At 40.3% G+C, this 27,684-nt stretch overlaps 1 protein-coding gene across 5 annotated transcripts in view; it reads right to left on the reverse strand.

The window, feature by feature from the left end:
- The window catches only part of lrp1bb (low density lipoprotein receptor-related protein 1Bb), a 374,780-nt gene that overhangs the window by 191,548 nt on the left and 155,548 nt on the right, over positions 1-27,684 (reverse strand). For all 5 annotated transcript variants that reach the window (XR_011980029.1, XM_072686149.1, XM_072686147.1 and 2 more), the window contains 7 exons: positions 25,756-26,013; positions 24,145-24,307; positions 10,953-11,175; positions 6,287-6,473; positions 5,933-6,076; positions 3,129-3,365; positions 1,935-2,115 (listed from right to left, as the gene is read on the reverse strand). Coding sequence is in view for 4 of the 5 variants with exons in the window: in XM_072686149.1 (XP_072542250.1) it covers positions 1,935-2,115; positions 3,129-3,365; positions 5,933-6,076; positions 6,287-6,473; positions 10,953-11,175; positions 24,145-24,307; positions 25,756-26,013 (1,393 nt within the window). In the remaining variant the exon portion in view is untranslated. The remainder of the gene's footprint in view (positions 1-1,934; positions 2,116-3,128; positions 3,366-5,932; positions 6,077-6,286; positions 6,474-10,952; positions 11,176-24,144; positions 24,308-25,755; positions 26,014-27,684) is intronic.

Raw genomic sequence — 27,684 nt, forward strand, 5'->3', positions numbered from 1 at the left:
CAATCAGTAACATTTTTTGATGTTTTTTTTTCCCTAACACTAAAAAATGAATAACCTGTACTTACTGGCCTTTTTGACTGGAAATGATTTAAATAAACGAAAGCCCCTGACCTTCATTCTGTTGGGTGGTGAGTATCTAACGGAGTAACACTCCTTTTGTCAGTAAATATGGCCACTTTAGATGCCCAGTTAATGAGAGGAGTGTTTTCTTACTCCTCAAGTCTGCAGCTCTGGCAGGGAGCTGCTCTTCAGGATTCATCAGCTTCTCTCACACCCAGGGAAGGTGATAATGAGATTGGCTCCAGGCCATCAAACTCACCTCTTTACTGCCTGAGCCATGTCAGCTCGCAGGTACACAGGCGCATGCATAACCATAGGTCAATACAGCAATAGTTTTGCACAGTGTGAACAAAATACTAAATTGCATTATACAGCTACACTATGCATTGTAATGACATACTCTGCAGTATACTGATGGGTCCACACTCTCTATAGCCCTCTCTAAACACATTTCTTCTGCTATGCCTTAATGGTGTCCTACAATGTCAAACTGTATTTTTCTTTGGCATAGCTGAATAATGAGAGTTCAGTACACGGCGGTGGCATTGAAAATCCAGCATAGCCAAAACAGACCATTAAACAAGCCAATTCCAAAAATACCCAAACTGTTACGTAATAGTCTTGACTCATTTATTTAAGCCCCCAAAACTGACATAATCCCAGAAAACTAGTAAATGCCTTCCCACATCTAAAGCTGCACCATTTTAAAAGGTAACGGCCACTTCAGGAGTATATAGTGTTGTTGATACTGAAAAGCAGACTCTCAGAAAACGGAATGTTACGCAAACCAGGCCATGTGAGCTGTTGCTGTGCCGTTGACCAGCCATTAAGAGAAGAGCATTCTTTTTTTTACGTAAAAACTTTACCTCTGTTCTGATTGGCTAGGTTGTAAAAAACCTGGCCTGAAACACTCCTTATAGTATTAATGTGAATGGCTTGGGCTAAACTGTTGTACGTTAATTACGGGGATACTTTTTTGGTGACCTTTTTTTGGCTTAGCCTCCATATATGAAGTACACAGTATAGGAAATTATGATTATATACTACACCAAACTGTTTAGTTTCCCAAGTGTCCTTTAACGATACCCCAATGCAACACAATTAAATGCAATCACTTGAACTCATCTGAAACTCAGTTGAAACATCTGATGTTGTTGAGTATGCTAACAGCACATCATGAAAATGAAGGGATCATTTGCATATTGCAAATTAGAATGATAACTGTGAGGCTTTTTACTGGAATACCTGCACATAAATCTAACCTCAACCTTAATCTCAGTAATCTCAGTACAGAATAGCCACACTATGTCCACACAACATTAACGTCACAACAATTTACAATCATCTTTTGGGCATCTGGTCCCTCATAAAAATATTCATACAAGAGCTCACATACACCCACCCCCACACAACAAATCTGCAATTCCTGTCCTCTCAATCACTTTCGAGGCTAAGCACAGGGCAAACAAATGTTTGGAAATGCATTGCAATGAGGACAGAGCTTCCTGACCAGGTGAGCAGAGAGCCGACACTGTTTGGCCTGGCTTCGGATCACACAACGCCGCTCATGCTGTTCAAGCTGAACTCTCCTGACCATTCTGACCATTATGCCTCCTCATCTCTCCTTAGCATTCAGCGCCAACTCTGAGCTCAGCACAGACGCTGTGTTTTTCTCTCACAACAACACGGAGAGCTTTTCTTTTCTTCACACTGCAAGCACATCATTGTAATAAACAGTACAGGCATAATAAATAGCCATTTCTGAATGCAGGTAGTCTTTCATCAGGCTCTAGAGAGAATGTAAAAGTCTATGAATGCTATTCAAGGTAATTCGCCTCAGCAATGAAAGCAGCCACTCATTGCTTATACTGTACCTGTTGAGTGGATCCACCACAATGGCTCTGGGATGAGACATATCTCCCTCTAACAGAGTTCTTCTGGTGTCGGCCGCCCTCTCCAGCCTGGCCACGCTGATAGTCTTCCGATAGCCATCATTTGTCCAGTATAAGTTGTTTCCAATCCAGTCCACTGAAATACCTTCGACATTATCGAGGTCTGCAGGTCAAAAAAAAAAAAAGTCACAGCTTGATGTGCCTGTAACTGTATTTACAGAATATCACTAATGCTCTGTGCAATACTGTATAGATTTTTGCAGGACACATGCCAGCTGCCTTTAACATTGTCTTACTACTACTTTTCACAACTCAACTTTGATTATTCAAATAATTGTATAGTTCTGCATCTCAGTTTGGTTAATAATACAACATGAGTTAAGCCTCAACAACATTAGCAAATGAGCTGCAGCTAAAACTGCTTACATATTCAAGATATTTAGTCTGTGTTCCTCCCTCTCAATTTGTTTACTGTTTATCCCTATCTACAATGGAGCACTGAGCCCTTGCTGGGATTTGAAATTACAGTACATACAAACATAGTTCTGAGTGAATTTACCTTTCTGTTCTTACTAGGATACAGATATGTACATGGATTCACAGCTAGAGAGTGGTGCAGCTGTCTGACTGCCTGCTTGTCAAAAGCCAGGACATCATCAGTTTGAATCCCATCAAAAGCACAGCCTTTCATTATCAGGAGTCTGAGAATAGGAAATCTTTCCCTCCATGTAACAGGGGGAGTTCCAACGTAACCAGTAAACAGATTTAGGGCGAGGAACACAGATTGAAATGCAGCAATGCAGACCTAAAAAAATGTTAGACTTTATTGTTAATTTTGCTTTTATTAGTATTATTATTATTGTGTCGTTATGTGCAAAGCTATATAGTATTTCTTTAATAGTTTCAACACTAAATAATATAATGTGCTGTTTTTTGTTTTTTTCCCCACTAAATGTAACCTCACCTTTACAAAACATATTACATTAACACAATTGCTGCCAAATGCAACTACACTGAACTGCTCACAAAACGGCTATATTTTATTCATGTGGAAAATTGTGCACATTTTAATGAAGCAAATTCGGTTCACATTACAGTTCACTGAATGGTCTGTTGCATCATTATTGCATCAGTGAAATGCAAAAATGTTCTTCAAGGGAAGGAAAGCATAATCACCGTCTTTGAGAATTGTCTCTCGACTGCTTCCATCTGTCTTTTGCCGCCCTATCAAGAAACTGGTGGTGTCAGCAAAGTAAATATAGCCAGTTTCAGCGTGGTAGTCCAGAGCCCGTGGATTCACCAAGTCCTCAACCGGAAGCATGTGCTCATTGCTGGACTTCACGTTTACATCCAGGCCGCGTATTATTCCGGGACGGCCCTTTCCGTAGAACAGGAAGAGTTCATTTTTGGGCTCTGCAACGAGGATGAAAGTGAAATGGGGTCAACCAGCAGTTGTTTATTATTTCACAAGGCTTTTAAAATGTTGTATGCTGTTAAAATGCCAAGCGTACAATATCTAGGGACACTTAAAAGGTGACCTCTAATGCTTCTTTGCAACCAAATACATAACTTAATGATCTCCAAAGGCGCATTCGGGCAATAAGCTTGGCAGAAATGAATGGAACAATCACGACCACTTAGCGTCCCCAGGCAAGATTTGTCTTGATCAAGTAGATTCATTCATTTGTCTCCGCCAATGTTATTTTTGTTAATTGAGACTCTGCTTAAACAATAAATCCCCTGTCAGATTAAAACTGAGACACAACAAAAGTGACGCTGATCAATGGCTTCACAACAAACTTAAATAAATTAGCCTCTGCTTGCCTAAGGACTGATATTATGCTGTGTGTATATCTGTCCAAATGTTTGTGGACACCCCTTCTAATGAATGCATGGATGGTAGAGGCAGTTATTTCAACCACAGGAGAATAAACTCTTTTTAATGCCTGTGATTTCAGAATAAACAACAAATGAATAGGTGTCCCAATACTTCTGTCCACACAGTATTTATTCACATTCCTTTGGTTACAAGAGAGAGAAAGAAAGAGAGAGATTGTGCAGTGGGTATGTATGATGGTGGGCTCTGATGCTGGCCTAGGAGAGGGTGTGCGTGTGTGTGTGTATGAGTGTGTGGGTGTGCTTGGGGCGTGTGTGTGGAAATAGCAGGGGCGTAGAAAGGCCTTCCCTCACTGTCAGCTTCTCCTTTCCCACTGAGACTCTGTCAGTGTGGGTGAGACCACACAAACATCACTTCAATTTATCATCCTGAGAGCAGAAGCTACGCTACCTTGAAGACAATTAAGTGCTTTGAGACTCAGATATCACACAACACGGTGGCTGCTTGCGGAAGGCAGGCACTCATTTAGCATAGCGTCTCGTTAGAGGGAGAGAGGAAGGGAGGGAGGCAGGTGTCTAAAGAACATCTGGACATAAATATAAATCAAACACGTCACAGAAGGCAGCGCTTTCTTCATTATTGCCGGTGCGTCATGCGCCACTCTGAGAGGTGTTATTAATTGACCCCAGATTTCCACTGTCAGCTACAAAATGTCAATTGACCACCAGGGGCTACAGATGCAGGGTTAGAGTTAAAATGATATTATCCTGGTCTAATGAATTGAGCCTATAGCCAGTCAATAACATAATAGCACAGGATCATTCCAAAGCCGAGCGATCTTTGTTAAGTGTTCGCCTTCATCTCCGTCAGCCGGAAAGCAGCGCCAAGATGCGCTACCTACATGAGCCACTTAATCTTCCGACTTGAGAGTGTGGCAACCTACATGACTCAATTTTCTGCTTTGATATGCTGATGAGAGACAAACACACCGTATACACAGTCTCATTTCCATTCCTGCAAATAAAACCCTGCTCTTATGATCAGACCTAAAATGAAAGTATTTTATTTTATGGTATTCATATATATATATATATATATATATATATATATATATAAAAGACCAGCCGTGCCGTCTCAGATGTTGAATAACAACAACAACAAAGAAAAAAGTTTCGTAAGATGAAATTTAAGTAGATCTTTGAAGAAGAAGAAAAAGAAGAAGATGCAGCTGAGGAAGCAGCAGAAAATGAAGGAGAAGAAGAAGCTGAAGAAGAAGGCCTGAGCCTTACTGACCATCTGAATAACACCCCCCCCAGGTGAGGGTGACTGTCTGAGTCTTTTTGAGACCATGGCGATGTGGCTACACCCCCCAATAACTTAAACTTACATAGAAATGCCTGAACTGATGATCCTGAAAACTGCAGTTGTTTAGAAATGGCTTCAATAGACCCTGTGCTATTATATTATCCATACATAGACAAGACTAGCAGTATCAACTTAGATATTTAACTACAACAAAGTTTGTAAGATGTTAGATGGAATTTAAGCAGATATTTGATGCTGCAAAGGCAGAGAAAGAAAAAGAAGATGAAAAAGAAGCAGAAGAAGCAACAGAAAATGCTGCAGAAGCAGAAAAAGAAGCAGAAACAGAAGAAGAAGAAAACGAAGAAGGAACATCAACAGCAGCAGCAGCAGCAGAAGAAGGATTAGCAGCAGCAGCAGAAGATGGGACAGAATTATAATAATAAAAAAGGGGCAGCAGAAAAATGAGAAGCCTTATTGACTGACCAAACCAATTCCCTCCATGTGAGGATGACTGTTTGGGTTTTCTTCAGACCTTGGCCATGTGGCTACACCTCTCAATAACTTGAACTTACAAACTACAGTTGTTTAGTAATGGCTTCAATGGACCCTGTGCTATTAGGGCATGTATATGCATATATATATAAAGACCAGCCGTATCACCTTAAATGTTTAAAAAGATGTGATTTAAGTGGATCATTGCTGCTGCAGGAACTGAAGAACCCCCTAAAAATAAAGGTGCTACAAATGAACCTTTATTTTTATCTTTATTATCTTTATTATGTGAAGAAGATGAAGACGCAGAGCTGGAAGAAGAAAGCGTGTTGTAAGGCATACTCACTTTTGCAGGTTTGGCCGTCAATTCCCAAACTGAAGCCTGTGCGGCACCGGCAGCTCCTGGACTTGTAGCTCCCGCTGAGCAAGCAGAGGTGGGCGCATCCTCCTGCTTTGCCATAGGGGTTAACCTCACACGCATGGCCCCTGACTGATGAGAGGACATTCATATCACATACACCATCCATCAGCCAGCACAAACCCTCACACTGGTAAGTGAGGATCAATACCAAGGTCATGTTCTTCACAGGTACATATTTCAGTTAAAATAACATCATAAGCCAGAACGCGGTTATTATGAGTGCACAAAGGGAAAAAACACATTCAAATCAGTCACACAAGCAATCAGCACACACTTTACCTTTTGGCTGAGTGAGTTTGTGGTAAACACGCAGTGCCCTGGAATTCCCTATGCTGGTTAGCATCTCCGGGTCTGTGACATTAAAGCGATTTATCCGCAATACATCCACCGCAGCTTCACCGAGGGATTCCGAGCGAGTCGCATACAAGTAGTCCTCAAAGACAGCTAATCCATGCAGGTAGGCCACCTAGAACAAAGAACATTGACCACCGCAGGATAATTTAAAAAATCAGGAATCTACTTAGTCGGGTAAAAAAGTAGCATGCTCACTCAGAAAGCCAAAACCTGCAGTGACAAGTGTCACAGGGCCAAAAAATGTGTAACCCCTTCCTAACCACAGCCTGTCTGAAGGTAAATGGTAGCAAAGCCCATCACATGTACACCAAATGTGCCCCTAAATCAAATGTATCACATCAGCCAAAATGCATTTCCACTGGAAGCTGCTGGAACACCAGTTTCACTTTCCTTCTGGAGGACAGCTTTACAGTCAGATGCAGTAGCTCTTTTTTGACTGAAGACACTGAGGTTCTAGCAGCATCCAGTTCAGGGCAGACTTATGCCTTGGTGGTTTTTAAGTTGTAACTAGCCATCCTAAGTTTCCACATATAGCTGAGGATAGTTTGAGTGTGTTTCCAGAATTTGGCAAAGTGGCTACAGCTCCTAATAACCTGCACTGATGATCTTGGAATTTGCAGTTGTTTAGATATGGCTCTAGGAGACCTTGGCTGGGGCTGGTTAAGCTGAACAAGCTAATTACCCAATATGGTCATGCTGGCTGGCCAGAACACCAGTGTCCAAAGCAGAGCATGTTTTATTTATTTATTTATTTAGCAGGGAATCATTAGTAGAAGCCATCTTGCATCCTGAAGCTTATCCGTACTTTTCTTCCTAATTTAAATAACATTTTCATGATTACCTTCATGATTACCTAATGGAATACAGGCTAATGTTGCTAACAATTAATGGAATTAATAAATGGTCACCAGTTTGCATGATGTCATTTGAATGATGTGGTTCGGTGGCAATCCATTTTTTTATTCACTGTTATTAACAACATTAGCACCACTGACTCAACCAAACTAGACATGCTGTTTGCACTTTGCAAATTGGTAATCATAAGCTTCCATTATTTCTCAGCGGCATAAGCAATACCGAACATGTCCTGGACGATTGCCAAACTATCTCTTCTATCTAGTCTACAGAATGTCAGCTGTGGCTAAAGCCCCAACAAGAGCTTTCCAGGCAAGTCAAATGGACATGAACAATGTCAGTGTGCGTTCACCAGACGCACCTGGGTCACGGAGTGCATGTGTGTATGTGTGTGTGTGTGTGTGTATGTTTCTCTCTGGAAACATCCAGTCCTTTTGCAGCCTGACTGTGCCCACACGCTACATCTCTACAGGTGAACGTCCTCTGATGAGAAGAGACAGGGACAAGTGAACTCTGCCCACAGTCACACACACACATAAATCCAGTGGGCTTTCCCTGAACCCAGAGGAGATGAAACACCACGGTCTAGGCGCAAAGCCACATGCACTTGAGTCATGCCAGAGACACTGCATTGTTCTTTTTTCCTTGTTTAAAGGTTGAGTTCGCACTGAGATGAAGTCTCTGCGATTAGCAAGGTTTGATGTTAATGATGAGGTTTTTTTTTTTTTACTTTTGAGCAGTTAGTATCTAGTATCACTTATTAAAATTATCTAGCACTCAGCCAGTTTATATATATAGCTATCACTTGTTAAATTTATCCAGCACTTGGGCAGTTACTATTTACCCAGCACTCGATAAAGGTATCTAACGCTCAGGCAGCTGGAATTGTTCACAGAAATTTGGTAAAATTTCCAGATGCACGGCTAATGAAAGAGAATATTTCTGCTCTGTTTTAGTTAATAATGAGAGGAAGGCATCGCAGGAATGTATGTTTATCATGGAGCACGAGCACAGGGCTTAAACCAGCACACGAACCTTAAACAAGTGTGTGGCCACTATGACAGGTAAAATCACGTTGATCAACTCGAGTGTTGCTGTGTTTGCACAGTGAGCTGAGGGAAGCAGATGAACTGGTGAAGCTGACTGTTGCGTCACGTTTGAACCTGAATGTTCTACACCGAACATCCCAATCCCACTGGTTGTACGTACCTACCAGGGACCAGCCACAGCAAATCCCACAGGTGGGACTGTACTTGCGAAAGAGTTAGTATGGCAGTTAGTATTTAGCAATTGTTAAAAACCGATATAGCACTTTAAGGTTGAGTTTACCCTCAGACAAAATATGTGATAGGTAAAGTTGGATATTACTTTAATGTAATTTTGTGAACTCTACTCTCAAATAGGCTATAAGTGGCTCTCAGCACATTGTCAAACTCTTGCATAAAGATTTATAACGTTCCTTTGTTTCATTAGGTCAATATGTGAGTTCGTTATGATTGAAAACAACAGAAATTAGCATTGGAAAGTAAAATCTGAATCACAAAGAGAGGTGGAAAGGTGTTTAAGTATGGTGTGATGAAGCAGTGAGAATGCTTTCGGAGAACAATGAGGTTGCGAGGGGGAAGCGCGGCTCCGGAGGAAGATGAGCATCGCCTTCATTTGGCGTGAAAATGAAACGTGTTAGCGAGTCCTCCAGAGCACGTCGGGAGCCTATATTTATGGACACCATTAGGCTGAGCACACCTGCACCCGTACAGTGATCCAACCCTCTTTGTGCATGCCCTTCTCCCCTCTCACACAATGAGAGACCCATCGGGTTGCTTTGCCGAGGTCGTCTTTTGAATAATAATACTCCCTAATTATCGGCCTCATAAGTGCACTTCAGGTAAAATATTCTAATGGTGAATCCATTTCACACAGCCTAATCTCTAGTCTGTGTATTCATTTAGGCTAATTAATCCTCGAATGTGTCTGTGAAATCAGCGCTCAAAGGAAGCCATGCAGATACAGTAGCTGCTGGGAATAAATGCCATAATCATCATTAACTCTGAAATCCATCCTTAATCTGCACCTGCCCTCTCCACTATTAGCAAATGCAGGGAAGGCCCTGAAAGCTAAGCTGTAGCCGTGCTTTGGGATTCTAAAAGTTGGAGAGTTTAAAAGTTCTTCCCATCAGCTTCATGATATACATCCTTGATGACTGCCCGATGTCAGTCATTTCTTGCTCCTGTCATTGGTCAGATTCAAAGAGGTTTTAAAAGGTTGCCAAAGTCTGACAGCAGTAGGTTAAAGAGATCATTTGGCGATCAACCAGGACATCCAACATCCAATGTTTGCTATAGTGTTTGTCCGGTTGATGTAACAAATAATGGAAGCTTATAATTATGGTCATCATTTGACATAGTGCAAACATTGTGCCAAGTTTGGTAGCATGAACAATGCTAGTTGCTAATTTCATTGAATAAAAAAGTGAACTATCACCAAACAGCATCATTCAAATGACGTCAAGCAAACTAGTGACTTCTATTAGCTGTAACATTAGTGTGATGCATGAGCACCTGAAGAGAATCTAAATGATGGACCACCAGAAACTACAAAACCACTGTACATGTTTACATGTGTCTATTCACATGTAAAGGTGTCTTAAATTTCCATTAAATAGATGTTTAAGAATATGCCATGGGCCACTTTGGGCTTAAGGAGACGTGTACGTTCCCTAATTATTTTATTTCTGCCATTATTTTAAGCTGATTTCTTTGTGTATAGAATTCCATAAATACCACATAATTGAGGTTAACCCTTGGTCATAACATTCCTTTTTAGTGTCTCATTCTGCTGCTCTGTGTGTTGGCAGTGTGCAGTCCTGTCACTGGCCACCAGAATCTAGATTATAAGGAGCTCAGGAGAACACGACCTAAGAAGAGACGTTCAGGGCACGACCTGAAGCCTTGTTAGCCTCATTCTAACTCATGAATCATCATCTTGGGAAAAGCACGGTGTGGGCGCCTTTTTTTGTTCTGTTTACCCTCATGTCTTGTTTTTTTGGTCAAGTAGTTTTGAGGGTAGCTGTGTGTATTTCTGTCTCTTTTTTTGAGGTTTAGTTGGTTGTGTTCACCAGCCTCTGCTGTAACATTTTATAATTTGTAACCATAAATCCACACTGTTTCATGCAACTGTACAAGTGTCCAGTGTTCTAGTCTAGCAGAGGGTCTAGGGAAAGAGCCTACTCTCACATTTTGCTGTGGGCTGACCCTAGACTGGGTCATAACATGAAGTAATTACATTTGAACAACACAGCAAGTCAAAAGTAAGAGCTCCCATACTGAGAACAAAACAAAGCAATTCAAGCTTCAAACGGTCTCGTTATCATCTTGTTGACTCCTCTAACTTGCACCCAATGCTCTTTCTGTGGATTTGAGGAGGCGTCCGGCCCTTTCTTTCAGCAAATTAAGTGGAAAGGTCACCACTATTGTTTGAAAATGACCCTTCAAGAAGATACATCAATATACTAACAACATTACCATTTCTACTCACACTGATGTTGTGAAACATGTGAACTGTGACACGACTGTTAAGATCTCTAAATAGGCCTCCATCCCACCAGGCTAATTTATTGCCATGTAACTAGTGCTTTTAAGCCACCCACATAATGTAAAAAAAATGCTACTCCAACAAATCGGTAGCAGAACAAAGTAGAGATTTGTCATTCCAACTCAGCAGGGTATTTGGCACTCACTTGACTCCCTTGGATGATAGTGTGTCTGTTCTTGCCATTGTAATCCACTGCCTCGATGTAATCCAGATATGCATCTGCCCAGTAAACAAGCTTCTTCACCAGGTCCAGCGCCACTGTGGTTGGCTGCTCAATCTTATAATCCACAAGCCGGCTTCTGTTAGTGCCATCCATGTTGCAGCGCTCCAGTTTGGCCAGGTTTCCATAGTCAGTAAAGAAGAGCATCCTGAAACAGAGTGAGAGCATTTAATTGATATGTGAATTTCAAGCCCAGTTAATCAAGCATCAGCATCTACTCTTTTTCACAATATATATCTGGCAAAGCATAGCGTAGTGGCCACTCTGAGAAAAACATTACATTTTTATGTATTGCATTGAGCTGATGATGTTATCCAGAGCTAAGAAAAAGGTAGAACGGGAAAGAAAGGTAAGAGAATGTAGTGTTTAAAGTTTTCTCTATACAAGCCCTATAATCCTCTTTTTCATCCAGACAAGTAAAGATTTTGCATTCCCTGTTTGGCCAAGACAAGGTATTTTCAACGTTACATAGACACATACATAGACATAGACTGTATTTGCAAACTTTGAAGCTCAATTGGTAAAATTCACCCTTCACCGATTATTTATTCTGTTATCCATAAGTAATAAGTCCAGCACTTTGCACCAAGCCAAGACCCAAATGTTCCTAATCCACCCCAAAATTCAGTATTATACAATAGAAATCTCTCCTAACTCAAAAGAGTTAATCAAGGATAACTAATTTCATAGTCTCACCTAAAAACACGACATTGGCTAAAATCAGGATAGATTGGGAGAGGAAATTAGAACTAGACGTAGAGGAGGTCTTGTGCAAAATTAGAAAACATACAATTTAAAGCCTTACACTGTGCACATTTGTTGAAGGCAAGATTAGATAGATTTTTTTATATTTTACAGGAGTATCTTAAGATGTATCTTTAACCTAACCCATTAGTATTCAAATTTGGCATATCAGATTGTAAAAAGATAAAATAAAAAGTAATATTTTTATTTGGGAGCCAGTTCTGACATAAACAAGTGGACTTAAATCTATAGCTGTATATAATAGCGGTGGTCTATTTATGTTTTCTCATAATTTGCTCATTTATCTCTGTAAATGGAATTTTTCCCCTCTCCTCTAAATGTTGTATATTATTATTATTATTATTTTTTTTTTTTGATCGAGCATTAGAATGTGAAGCCATTGTTGTATGTAGGGATGTGGGTGGGAGGTTGTGTTGGGGGATTGCAGAAGCATGTTAGCTAATTGCTCAGGTAAGACTGTATATCTGCAGTGTAAATCTGAAGGTATGAGCCTGCATCTGTCCATTTATTTAATCATCCATCCATCCATCCATCCATCCATCCACCACATGTATCTTCCTATCATGGCCAGGGTTGTGGTGGGCCCAGTGCCTATTTGGAACCATGAGGCAGGAATGTTTAAAGTCTACATATACTTTAATATATATGTGCAGGTCTGAAGAACCTTTTAAAAATATAAAGAACCTTCACTTGAAATGTCTTTACCAATTTCAAGGTTCTTCACACTCACAAATCTCAATCATAAACACAAAGTTGGTGTTCTATGGCAAAGCTCCAAGAACCATTTAAAGCACCTTATTTTTAAGAGGGTGGTGCGATGTGCCAAGTGCAGTGAAAGACGGCCGTGAAAAGCTGACGCCTCCCCCGAGCGCTAATGTGGACAGGAAGCTGATGCACCAGTACCTCTAGAGTCTTTCCTTTTCCGCCGTAGGGCCACAGTCAAACCTGGAGGCCATGCAGTGGAATGGTCTACGTATTTGAGAGGCAGAGCGATCTCTCTCTCTGTCTCTTTCTCCATTAAGTGCCTACACTGATTAAGATCAGCTGGAGCTGATTAGCTAGAGGCAGCTAGGGTCCCTTTAAAATGGAGCAGAGATAGGAAAAGGAGAGCGACATGGCAGCAGACAAATGGCTACAACTGACTGCGAAGTCTGTGAGGGAACGGGAAATACTGAAAAGTCTGAACTGCGTTTGAGTGGTAGGCTGCTGAAAAGCAGTAGGATTTTTAGTTTTTGTGGGTGTGTTGGAAATAAAATAATGTCAGCTGTCAACTCCCACCCTGCCTTCAGCATTCGTCTCTGTCCCGGGGTGGTCGGTGTGTCACATTTCAATATCAATTTCAACATATTGAAATCAAAACCAGTAGGAACGTATTGAACCTAAGACTCAACATATGTATGGTATCTGTGTACACCAATTAGCCATAGCATTAAAATCACTGACTGGTGCTTTTGTGAGTAACATTGACTATCTGAGTGGCACCTGCCAAGGGGTGGGATACACATATTAGGCAGTAAATCAGAAAAATGTGAGCTACTTTGAATGCCAAATTGTAATGGCTAGACAGCTGGGTCAGAGGACCCCCAAAACATCAGACTGTTCTTGTAGGGTGTTCCTGGTATGCAGTGGTTAGTACCTACTAAAAGAGGCCTAGAAAAGGACAACTGGTGAAAAGGTGACAGAGTCATTGATGCGAACCATGGAGGACAGTTAATGCAGAGTTCATATGAAGTCCAAGCCTTGACAGGTTAGAGCTGCTTTGGATGACCTAAGGGGGATCTTCACAACATTAGGCTGGTGCTTTTAATGTTATGACTGAGCAGTGTATGTATAAATGCCAATAAATTTAAGTGCTAAGATACAGCTATGCACATGGCTAAGGTCACCACCACAAAGTCACTGGGAGCATTAGTTTGTGACGCAGTGGAACTGCATTCTCTCAGGTGATGGAGCTCCAGCCAATACCTAAGAAGACAGTATAGTTGCAATTGTGATCTAATCATCCAACATCTCTCCAATGCTCTTAACGTTGAATGCACTCAGATCCTCACACTCAATGTTCCAACCTAGTGTATTAAGACTTCCCAAAAGAATATAGGCAGTTATCGTACCAACATGTACGATAGGGTGACAGAGCTTCATCCAATACCATCAGAGTGAGTTGGAGTTGCGTTCGTGATCTAGAACTAATCATCTAAAGCCTCTCTAATGCTCTTAGGACTCAAGACAACCAAATCCTTACAGCCATGTTCTGTCATCTAGTGCAAAGCCTTCCCAGAAGGCTCCTATACATTTGGAGTGATTTAGAGATGAATTTGTGATCACTAACTAATCATCCAACATCTCTCCAATGCTCTTGAGGCTGAATGCAATCAGATCCTCACAGCAATGTTCCAACCTCTCATATTAAGCTTTTCCAGAAGAATAGAGGCAGTTAACACACCAACATGTACAATAGCTCCATCAAATATCATCGTAGGAAGTTGGAGTTGCATTTGTGATCTAGAACTAATTATCTAAGGCCTCTCTAATGCTCTTGAGGCTTAATGCAATCAAATTCTCACAACAATGTACTAATATCTAGTGTAAAGCCTTCCCAGAAGACTCCAATACCTTTGGAGTGAGTTAGAGTTGCATTTGTGATCACTAACTAATCATCCAACATCTCTTGGATGCTCTTGATGCAGAATGCAATCAAATATTCACAGCCATGTTCCGTCATCTAGTGTAGAACCTTTCCAGAAGAGTGGAGGCTGTTACCACACCAACATGGAATACAATGGAATACAATGGAATGATGGAGCTCCGTCCAATATTGTCGGAGTGAGTTGAAGTTGCGTTCCTAATCTAGAACGAACCATCCGACATCTCTCCAACGCTCTTGACGCTGAATGCAATCAGACCCTCACAGCAATGTTCCAACCTCTTGTATTAAGCCTTCCCAAAAGAATAGAGGCAGTTACCGCACCAACATGTACAATGGGTGATGGAGCTCCATCCAATACCTCTGGAGATGGAGTTGGAGTTGCATTCGTGATCTAGAACTAATCATCCAAGGCCTCTCTAATGTGCTTGAGGCCCAATACAATCAAATCCTCACAGCCATGTTCCGTTATCTAGTGCAGAACCTTCCCAGAAAAGTAGAGGCTGTTACCGCACTGACATGTACTATAGCGTTAAATTGCAAAACAATTCAGCGACGCGCGCTGGTACTCAAGCCCTGGCAGTGAAGCAATAATACGAGTCAAATGAAAACCCAATGCTAAATCGTTGCTCCAGAAGGGCCTGATACTCCGCACGCAAATTTAATTAGCAGTTTAATCGAGAGATTCAAAATGGAAGCAGTGCAGACTAACCAAACACTCCCACAGTGCTTAATTGCACCCAAGAAATAAACACAGAACATGACAAAGATGAAAAGCTTCATCGTGTTCAACAGCTTTTATCGCTGGGCTTTCTACTTTCCACAGCTCTCCTCTTCCTCAGAATACTTTACAGCATCATTCTGGCTTTTGCCTCTGAGCTATTTCTTGTCTTTTCCCTTGGGGACTAAATTCATGAAGCTCATTAAATGGTACAAATGCTAACCTTTGGTCAGTCTGAACATTAAAGGGACGGTAGCAGTTTAGTATTTTTTTTTTCTCCACCTATGACCCTCCCACTCTTTGTTGAAACAGCTAACATTTGTTAAATGTGCAGAAACAATGAAAAGTCTTCAATACCACCTGCAGCACTGATATAGCCTAGTAAAAGAGCATGGCTGTGTCAAATGCAAAGCTAAAGCGTCGGTAGAACGGTCATCCAGTGCTTTTTTTTTCTCATGCCTAAAGATGCGTTCTGTTCTTTATAATAAAGCTAAACTCTTTGCATGCATGAGCTAATAAACTCATGAACACTGGCTCATACTAGCTTCTTATTTAATGTGTATAGCCACGCTATAAGGAACGAACCACTATTGATTTCAATAAAAAATCAGATTTTTTGATCATAACTTTTTGAAGGTCTGAACAAGCTTCCCATCGTGCAAATCTTTACCAAATGTAAAGGTTGACATTCACAGATCTCAATTACAAACATTAGGCCTCCCCCACCTTCCCCTTAGCACCTTTCTAAAGGTCTAAACCAACCCAATCACAACATTAGTACTCTCCACCTATCATATGTGATGCTCCCGACACTGGAAGGTTCAGGACTGACATGCCTCTCCTCCTGCACACGCGCAACCAGCCACTTCCTCTATTCAAACTGCCACTGATCAGTGCGCTCAGAGGAAAGTGGCAGGTACCCAGCTCTGATGCATCGGTTAAGAGACGCTGGTCAGCATCACACTGAAGTGATGTGGGGAGAGACAGACAGCCATCTACCCACCCACCCGTCGAGCAAGTCTGCTGATGGCAGGCAAGGGGAATCGAACCGGCAATCCTCGGGTCACAGTGGTAGCATCTCAGATGTGTTTTTAAACCACAGGATTGTTCACAGCTCTGTCAAAATCTTGTTAAAAAGTGACACTTCTTCTTAAGAGCAGTCATGATTTTTATTTATTTATTTATTTATGGAACCTAAAAGTGGTTCTTCTATAGCATTGCTTAAGAAATCATTTGAAGCACCTTTATTTTTTAAGAGTGTACATCATTACAAATTACAAAGTACAAGCAAGGAACTCAGTAACGTCCTTTTTAGTCTGTGCAAAGTGCAAGTCAAAAGCATGGTTTACAAGCCATTTTTCATGAACTCCATCCCTGAAAGCTGCTGAAATTGCTGAGAATATGACTTTCCAGAAGATGCTGAGGAGATACTTTGCTAAGCAGCAGAGCTTTAAGCTGGCATCGGGGCTGCTCGACAATTTATCTAAAAGCATTTCATGAGTACAGTAAAGTCTTTATGTAAACACACTCTTTCCTTTAATATTACAAAAAGCATCTGATACTGCACGGGCATAAAACCTGCATGCGCTCAGCTGATGACAGGAGACACCAAAGCAGCAGCGAGCACTTAATCTATGGATGTCAAACAGAGATAGAGATATGGTGGCTTCTGAATCGCTGTTAAGACCAGGCTGACAAATCTTCTCTGTCAGCTAGTACAGCTCTCTCTCTGAACAGGTGTAATATCTACCTGGAATACAAATGCCACGTTTCAGACATGCAGGTGCTGCTGAATCAGTACTTAAGGATTCAAGCAACATATCAATGTCAAAAACAGCACGGCTGAAAAGGCGATAAGGCATAGTCCAATATCACCCACTCTCTCTTTTATTCTGATGCAATATGCAGGTGAGAGCTGTCATGCAGAAACGGCAGGGAAACCGCACAGATATCTCCACATACTTAGACAACTCCTTAGAACACTATGAGAAATTGGCCTATTTCGTCTATTAGCTAGACCCATATATGCAAGTATGAATCTTAACTATCCATAGTGACATTTGCTGATGCCACTGGATATGCAGCGTGCAACATCTGCTCCGACATTACCGGGCAAACAGAAAGGCTATGGATCATTATAATCAGCCGAATTTATAATCCAAGGACATGAAATGGTCATTAGCACGTTACATATGAGGCAACCGCCATGCATTAGAATTCCGCATCATGCACTCCAGAGCATAAGCTCCTCTGCGACTGAATCAGAATGCACATAACACAGAAGACAAGGACACCGAAGTGGATGCAGGGACGATTTACATGAAAATAATGAAAAGAAGCGCTTGTTGAATGCAACTTAAACACCAGCACTCTGTGCCATGGAACAAACAAGCTGCCTGCTGCCTGTAAATGTGTGTATAAAACTCTTTTTCATTTATTTAATTTCTTGTCAAAACAGCTATTTAATACAAATTATTCATTTTTTCAGGGTCAAGAATGAAAAGCAGACAACATACAAAACAGGACATTACATCGAAGTCTCAAAATCTAAATATAATAAGAAACAGTTCAGTATTTAGTCCACATTCTAAACAGAAAGGGTTCTAAAGCCATTCACCATTACGATGGTGGAAACATTTTCTGGTGCTATATAGATATTTCTTAAGTTTTACAAAAGGTTTGCCACCAATCTGAAGAAGCCTTTAATCAGGGGTTCATTTAATCATCCTTTAAGCTGTTATGATTCTATATAACTCTAAACCCCTTAACACTCTCCAAGACTTATTATACACTAAGGTGTGTTACTCAGTAACTACAGGTACTTCTGTACAAACTGGTGTGGATATTTTCTGGTAATAGAAGTTTGTAAAAACACTTTCGGCCCGCCAGCAGCTCGTAGGCAGTTTAAGGGGTTAAAGAACTCTTTACACTTTTACATGCGTTAACTGTATTACAGCTTCTCTTCCCTTTAAAAGAGATAAGTACTTCCGTTTCTTGGTAGAGGCTTCTTGGTTACTGGTCTTTCACAATGGAAGGAAGAACAGAAACACCAGTGGACTTTCTCAGATGTGGAAGTTTAATTTTTTTTTCTCTCTCTCTTAAGGATGAAAGCTTTAAGTGGTATTTATCTGGACAGTTTCTTTGTGGTCTGCTTGATCTTGTACAATTGTTAAGTCTCATCACACTGTATTTTTTAATCACTTCTTGAACTTCAGTTTTGGAAACCCCTAAAAACAAGACACTTAGCAGCTTTAATCACACACCATCTGCTCTTTACATTTTGGGAACATTTTATGATGAATGGACTAATAGAGTTGCTCCAAAATTACTTATGCAAGGTATTTTTGGACAGGGATGATATATAGAATTGGAACAGTACGCATTATGTATTTTTTTGTTTTTTCCCCACACAACTAATCAGCTTCAGCTCAAACCTTAATTGACCCTGCTTGATTTTCTAATTAGAATCTTCTTCAGAGTCTTTAATTAACTGAATGAGGTGTTCAGTATGGGCTGAAAGTGAGAGGTGGCTCTCTATGAGGAGGATTGTTGATCACTGCATTACATAGTTTAGTTTATTTGACTGGCTATAAATAACTGGATTTCAGAGAAATGGTTCAGAAAAAAATCGTACTATACCACATTCAGGTTCTGAATGTTTGCACAAAATTGCAGTGGATTGTCCTTGGCCTGGTCACGCTGTTTTCAAAAGACCTCCACATTTATAAACAATCTTGAAATTCTGACTGAACAAAAAGAAGGGGTTGACCCGGCAGTTGGACACAGGTTTAGAGTAAAGGGAAGCTGCCTTGTGTCCTTAAACCTCTGGCACTAGTCAGTCACTATAACCAGGAACCATTGTAAGTTCTGTGCTTGCACTACAGATGCAGCCATACAGTGTTTTCTTCTTCAGACTTTGATTATTTCTGAAAAGACATTCGCTGAAAATACCTCTCAATCCTGCACCGAGGCAGTTTACTAACCAAACAAACGTAAAGGGGAGAGACTATGTGTGTGTAAAGCTCTGCTTTCATTCCTCTCCAAATCAAATTTCAGTCACACGCGCTACGCTTATGATGGCAAAACATCTCTCGCCATCTAGTGCTGCGTTTGTTTCAAGGAAGATAAGCTGCTCTGTGTATAACAGGGTTAAACAAAGTTTATCCCCACTCTTGTTCCTTGACTGGAATTTTCCTTTTGAATTGAAAGACGCATTTCATCAAAGCATCCCGACAACAAAGCTGAGGAAAGTTCCTGGTTGAGGACGGTTAGAAACCTTTTATTAATTAATCTATTCTTAATTCTAATGCTGAAACTAGAATGAATTATTTGGTAACCATTTGTTCCAGCATATCCTGTGGCATTCCACAGGGCTCTAGTTTAGGGCCCATGAAACTGATGTTAATTATAACATGTAGTTCTAAGAGTGAAGAACTGTTGTGTGGGCTGACATATGGGGTCTAAGGGCTTAACAAACCTCATTCCATAAACCCTGGACCCCATACTGGGCTCCCATCAAAACATATACCAGCTTCTTTTGTTTCCTTGCCACATTTCTCCAGGCTTAGAGACCTCCTCTGCTCTCTCTGGATTGCTCTCACACATGCAGCTGTATCTTGAATCTTGCCAATTAGAGGATGAGCAGCTAAGGAAGAACAGGCTGATAGGCACTTTCACTGCATGGGCTGTGTACACCTAGATCTGCTTGCTTTCATCCATAAAGAACCTGCAGACTGAGCCACTGTACTGCCTTTCCTCAAACTCTCTGCTTTTAACACTAAGGGCACAGTAGAGAAGCTGCCTGCCTGGAGATCCATTGAGGAGTGCGAAAAAGAAAAGAAGAGAGAGAGCGAAAGCGCAGGAGAGAGAGAGAGAGAGAGAAAGAGAGAGAGAAAGAGACAGAGAGAGGAAAAGCAAGAGAGACAGAGTCATCATGAATGGAAATCCTTACAGATTACGTTCACATAAAACCCACTAGACCTAATAAATACCATGTCATAAAGTAAGCATTTCCGCCGCTAAAATATTATGCTCATTACCAAATGCATTAAAAAGACACAAAAAGGTAATCCCCAGTGAATAGAGAAGGACTGCCTCTGTGCTTGTTCGATAGAGGTATAACAGGGTAAGCAAAAACCCTTCGCAGAACAGGATTTTCCCCATTCAGGATAAGAGTACCAAGAGAATAAGAAGTACCAGCGGACCAGAGCCTGCATTCATGCAGCAACTTAAAGCACTACAGGAGAAAAGGAATTACTAACCTTTGAAAGGACACTTCAACATTTTGAAAATGAATCCCTTTTTTCCCCAACTTCAGCTCCTAAGAATTCAGGATTTATGACTATTCTGCATTTCTATGGTCGTTTTAAAAGTGGAAGCCCAACGACTTAACTTTGCATTCTGAATGGGAGCTCGGCTATATGTTCTTTAAAAAGTTGGCAAAATGGTGCGAAAATAGAACGGCTGAGGAGCTCAGTACTGTTTGGTGATTGGCAAACTAACATCTGGCAATTAACTAATTGAACTGAGTTGAATTAGGAGATTCCTCTTAAATTGTGCTGCAATCTGGACCTCAAGCATCTTTTATGGAGTGGTCTGCTGGGGCAGTAGCATCTCGACAGCAGACAAGAAGAGACTGAACAAACTTATAAAGGGGGGCGGCCCTGTCCTTGGAAGCCTCTTAGACCCAGTGCAGGTGGGAGACAGGAGGATGATGGCTGGAGAACAGCTCCCAACCCATTCATGAGATTCTGGCAGCACTGGGCAGCTCCTTTAGCGACAGGCTGCTTCACCTGAAGTGTGTGAAGTAGTGGTATTGCAGGTCCTTTCTTCCTGCTGCCGTCAGACTCTACAACCAGCACTCCTCAACCAGCACAAACTATTTCAAACCATACTGTAAATTGTAATGTTTTGGTAAATTGCAGATACTGTTACTCAGAATGCTGTTTATTACTATTTGATAGAATCTGAATAGTACAATATTGTAATTAGGGCAGCAATATGGAAAACTGGCATTTCTTGCTTTGGGATCCCCTTATAGTTGGGAAGCTATGTTTACACTTGAGTCACCATTGACGGACATGTTTTTTTATGGACAAGCTGAGAGACACAGAACTGTCACTGACAGTGAAAGAAACATGCGGACTGACGTGGTACAGTAATACTACTGGATTTTACAGCCAGGTGTGTTATACTGCAAAATGAACACATGATCGAAATACAGTCTTTTATTGTAAATGTGGGACACAAGTAAAAAGTAAATAAATGAATATTATTCTGAAGTCAGTTTACACCAGTCAGTGTGACCTGTGCATTTGCTCACTTATTTCAGGAAACCTTGGTCTATGGATCCTTGACAGCTTGTTGCAGCTGCATATTTTTACATTCACATCCAATTAAGTAGGAAGATAAGGTCTCACAGGTCTTGAGCCCAGATGATTTTTATGGTTAATTAATACAATTATTATTATTGTTAATATTATTATTAGTAGTAGTAGTTGTAGTAGTAATAGTAGTAGTAGTAGTAATAATAGTAACAGTATGCACTCAGGAACAAGAACAGCTTCATCACTTCGTTTGGGAGATACGTACCTGGCACATCCCTTTGTGTCTGATTTAGTTGATTTTGCCTGATCTCTACTTCATAGTCTCACTAAACATACTGAGTGAGCTGACCAGAATGTGGATTCACGTGGCTAACAGATCAAGTACAAACTAGATCAGCAGATAGGGAAGGAAGTTCCTCCCCTATTCAGATTCAGAACTTGTCAGTTTTTCCAGAATGGAATGTTATTTGCCCAAAGGTATAATTTTCCTGTTTTGTGAGGTGTTTTTTAAAGGAAGTGGGGGGCTACAAGTGGCGCTGCCACTATGATCCGAGGTTCGGATTGCCATCAGCAGCCGACAAAAGGAATTGGGTAGAAAATGGGGTAAAATTATAGAAAAGAAAAAAAAAGAAACTGAAGAAGTGGGTTTAAAGAAGAAAAAAAAAGTGAATAAGGCCCATTGATCCCACACATTGCACATATGCTTATATTAAGAACAAGCTCAGCACCAATAATGTGGGAACAGTAGAATGCCATTAATCTTTACATATACTCTCATATACATATACTCTCCAAAAGCCTATTTTTGGCAGAACTGGATCCATCTTTCCTGTAATTAGTGAGAACCTCCCAGTTTAAAAGAAGAGGGGAAAATACAGTAAAATATATGGCTCATTTATTGCTTATTGGGATGTTATTCATGGCTGTACTTTGTGCATGTATACTGTGTGCCCAGACAAGCAAAACTAGCCTAATTAAAAAGAAAGCATGGATTTAAGTTCCCAGGGACTTTAATGGATATTTAGTTATAGGCAAGGTCAGCATCAATAAACTATGTACTGCAGGCTATTTAAATACAGTGTTACCAAGTTTTTTTTTCTCCTTAAGTACAGAATCTTTATTTTTAAGGCTGTAGATTAAATGTTACACATTACACTAAAAATCCAGGCCTTAATCTTTAATGAAGCATGGCTGTAGATGTCTTTGCTTTTGTAGCTATTTTTCAACTGGACTAGTCCCTTAGGTTCTTCTGGGGCTAAGGGCTTTTTCTGAGATTGTGCAAGGCTCCTGAATTGATGACAGAACTGCAGGGAGCAGTGAAAGCACTTCCTAGATCAACATTCTTTCCTCTGAGATGCTTTGTGTGTTCTTGAGACATCTAAGAGAAGAAGGGCTGTTTCTGGTTTGCTTTAGAGTCTCTGGAGATCAGCTAAACTGGAACTTGATACAGGATATATGCTGGTGCTCTAAGAGTCTTTATGAATGCTGCTTCACACATACAACAGTCTGGACCTCACCCAACGAAAGACACCTTGATGAATTCCAGAAAAAAAAATATATATATATATATAAAAATAAAACGAATAAGCCACATTATTAGTCATGAAGCTGCTAAATTAAACGAAGATTACACACTGCAGACTTCCGAACACGTTTGCATTTAAAATATATTAATGAGTTCTTGGTTTCTGCATATTTATAACTGTTGTATTCCATTTAAAAAGGCAATGCGCTTTGTATTCTCCGCTGAAGCATCTCTAAGCATCTCTTGAAAATTTAAGCTGATTTTAGAGTGCGTCGAAGGCCACTGGAAAGAGAAAATCAAAAAATAAAAACAACAACAACAACAACAACAAAAGTGCTCAGATGCCAAGAGCACAACAGTTGCCAGTTATTTTAACATCAGTGTTTTTGCAGCAAGCAAGAACAAAGAGCGAGCAGGAGATGCATTCACTCCAAGGCTGGACTGCTTTCATTTGGTGGCCTCAGCTTACTCTCCCTCTCTCTCGCTCTCTGTGGTCTTCACTGTAGCCTTAAACACTGGAGCTAAGATTCGCCTTTACTTCAGGGAGCCTCATTAAAAACCTGCACCGAGTCTCTGTGCTCTGTCTGTCCTTGTGCTCTCATGAATATAATGGTACCCAGACTGTGTTGAGCTCCTAGTTTCAGCTCACTGGGAATATTACCATTGAGCCCCCTTTTAGCTGCTGATAACTGGAATAATCACGCCGCCATTCACTCCTCCGAGGAGCCTTTGTGTCCTTTCAGTCATTTCTTTCCAAACATTTCCACAATTACCACTCAATGTGAAGATTCCACAAGCCTGTTCCAGGAGCAGAAAAAAATACCACAAAGTACAATTCTGCAGGGGCATTCTTATACTGTGGGATGTAGGATAAATCGCGGAATACTAATGCAGCTCCGGTCAGGAGGAGCCGCTGTGAAAATTGCACTGGCAGACGCGCTCATGGAGAAAGAAGAGCAAATATTTAGCACAGGAACTGCTGCATTCGAGACACATTTGTATAAATGTTTAAAAAAACATGAAATCATGGGGCCATGTGTGTATTTGAACATTTAGACAGTTAATAATTAGCATTATGCCGGCTCAGAATGGGACTGCTTTGTTGCATTCGCCACGTTCGTGCATACTTCACCTACCCCATGAGAGGGTCCACAGCTATTCCTTTTGGATTCGACAGGTCCAGGTCTACTATGGTGACGCAAGTGTCTCCGTTGCGGCTGCAAACGAAAATCCTCCTGCTTGCTCGCTCCACAAAGTAGAAGTTACCGGTGAGCCAGTCAATTGCCATTTGCTCGACATCTAAAGGGGAAAAAAAGGACAAAATACATTAAAGAAATCCACTCCAGTCCAGTATATGAGATAGAAGATTAGGACTAGGTCTCATTGAAAGTGGGCGAAAAATCACTTACTTTGGATTAAAACAATACAGTAATGCACAGATATTTTAATGTACATTGAGAACATTGGTAGACTAATATGCTAATAGTAAGTGCCTCTTATGTCAAAATATTAAATCTAGAGGATTCCTTGAGGATAGACAAATTGAGTTGTATAACTAAAATAACTAAAATAACTCAAATAAATCATTTAATAAATAATCAAACTATAAAATAAAACATCTAAATACATATTTGAGGCTTAATATTAAACACTTGAAACTTTAGAAAACTGTAATAATTTGACAAATGATTCCAAGCCACTAAAAGTAGTGTATCATGCCATTTATACTGTAGTATCAATAAATAAAGAGCAGTATAACATAATATCATACCTCCAAACCTAGCATGCCATATAAAAATAAATAAATATATATCTCAATAAAATCCTATCATAGCTATTGTGACAATTTTCTAGTGCTTTTTAGGCCAACACCTCACAATCAGAACGGGCATAACTGGAGAGCAACAAAAAACGGTCAAATTGACACTTATTTATGACTGGCAAAACCCAAAGAAACAAACAATCCTTTACCAAGAGAGACAAATTTCAATAACTATCCAGCATCCTGGCAACTTGCCATGACCGGTCAGGAGTGTACAATTAACATCATGTTACAGCCAATCTAATCATGAATAGACACAGGTTGCACAGGTTTCAAATTTTCCATAGAACTGGCTTGTGAGCAGGACTCAGGTGGCAATCTGCCACAGGAAATACAGCGATGATTTGAACAGATTCGCACAGATCTCCTGCGTCAACTTCCCAAAATATCAAAACTGAGTTTACATTAATATTTCATTCACTCTGATTTAGAGCCACAGAGGCAGGGGGTTGGTGTCAATTGCACCAACTACTTTGTAAAACAATGGATGCAACTCCCACTGCGATCCAGGGTGATCGTTCTGTGAAGATGTTCAGCAAGAAAATGAACAACAACATTAAATAATAATAATTGAAGGAGGCCAGTTATGCTCTCGATCACGGATGGCTGTGACCTGCAATCTCCCAATGGTGACAACTGACAGCTGCTATTTATTTATTAATTTTTTTCTGTTCAAACATGAATGCTCAGTAAATGCAATTGAACATTATGTGAATCCTATTAATGCAATGTTTTGTTCAGTGTAATCAGGTCAATATCACTATAGTGGCCTTTGAAGCTGCATAAAACATGAGTGGAAGGAATGTATTATGAAAGGGGTTGAGTAATGTTAATCTTGAGTTAAACACATGTTCAGTCATAAAAATAAGCCTGCTCCAAACTTTGCTGAGTACTTGTGGATTCAGAAGTGCAACTGACGACTTACTGTGAAGATTCTGCACCGTTTTTATTTCCCGTTCTTTGGAAAAGCTGCTTGGCTTCTTCATCTTGGCACACCAGAGCTGTCCAGTAGACTCAGAGGATGTGACCCAGCACACTGAATCCTCATTGTGGTGGAAGTCCAAGGCATGAGTCCCATTTGTGTCTAGGAGTTTCAGCGTCTGCACACTGGATCCATTCAGAGCTGTGATTACAATATTATCCAAGTTTCCAATCAGCAGAGCTGCAGGGCTCTCACCAGGCTCTAAAATAAAAGGAAGGGAGGAAATGATGACAAATCAGCATGAAGTCCGAAAATTTCCAGGCATGTGAAGCATTCGCTATGGTGAAATATTTCAGGCCTGAGTTTTGGCGTGAGAATGGAGACTAAGAACTATATTTGTGCCTGTCATAACACTGTACTTTGGAAGCCAGCACTAATTGCGCAGTTAATTGCTAACTGCAAAAAATTGCTGTTGAAATTCTCACATAATTTAAGGCTGGCAGCAGAGTTGCAGAAGGGGCTTGTTTAAACAACAAGGTCTGGTCAAGATTACAGAACACTGACCAATCAGAAGCTTTTTTTGCAAATCAGTCTTAATCGCTTTAATTGTGGTGTTCTTCAGAATAGGATTCAATATCATAACGAGTCCAACAGTAAGACAGAATCAGGTGTTTGTGCATTAGAATGACGCTTAAAATCAGAAGATCATTAAAGGGAATCATGAACACTTGTACAGATATATATTTTCACACACATTTTTATTTGATTTGTTTAAAAAGTACTTTACTGCATATTTTGTATGTACTAATGTGCATGAAGGGTTTGATTCAGAAATACATTGAAATCCAGCCATTTTAATCAGGATGTCTCCATCTGTTGATCCAACCTGCAATATCTGTGGAGAAGCACCAACCCATATGTTCTCAGGTTGTCCTGACAGTAACGGTTACCTGCCTTTTTTTTCCTTCATTAATTCCTCAAAATCAGATGCTGACAAAATCCTGATTAAACCTAGGAGCTAAGAACCCCAACACCGTGCTCTCAAATGATCAACATAATTAGATCACTCGTACTACATTGATAAAAATACAGACTGGTAATCTATTATTAGAAACAAAATCATCACCCTACTTAATGAATAGATGTTATGAAATACATTTAATTAGGAACAATTAAGTTATAAGAGGGAAGGTCAACAAATTTTACACCATATGGCAACTGTTTCTATAATACTACAACATTTCTCTGAGCCAGCTGAGTATGCAATTATGGAATCTGGTACGTACTTCATGATTTTTTTTTTTTTTTTTTTTGTACCCTAAGCCCCAATAAAAAAAGATTTGGCTAAACCATTTTTCATTATTCCATTCAGTGAAATAAGCTGGAGGGAGGGAGCTTTACACGAATAAGACATGTCCTTGTTATCTAATCATTTAGACTGTCATTGTTAGGGAATGCTTTCATTTTATTAATTATTATCATTATTAATTTGAATTCATTTTCATCTTTTTATTCTGGCCAGGGCCGCAGTGGCTCAGACAGACATTATTGACAAAGAGTGCTAGTGCAGACTAATACTCTTTTACTCATATGCCTAAGGACAATTTAGCATAGCCAGTCCATCTAGTGGCATGTTTTGGAGTGGTGGGAGAAAACTGGAGCACCCTTAGAAAATGTGGATTGTACTCACTAGCTCAAGCCTCTGGTACTTTGGTCCATACATGACCATACATGATTCATGTTCAAATGAAATTCTTTATTTGATTATAATGCATTAAAAGGAGTAATATTGCACAAGAGTTGGTAATTCTCTCACATTCTCTTACATTTGGGAAGTGGAATTTATGCTTTGAGCCACCACTAAAGGACATGCTTTACACATGCATTTTGGGACAAGCTGAGAGATATAGAACCATCATTGAAAGAAGCATG

Source organism: Salminus brasiliensis, chromosome 8, assembly GCF_030463535.1.
Source record: "Salminus brasiliensis chromosome 8, fSalBra1.hap2, whole genome shotgun sequence".
NCBI lineage: Eukaryota > Metazoa > Chordata > Actinopteri > Characiformes > Bryconidae > Salminus > Salminus brasiliensis.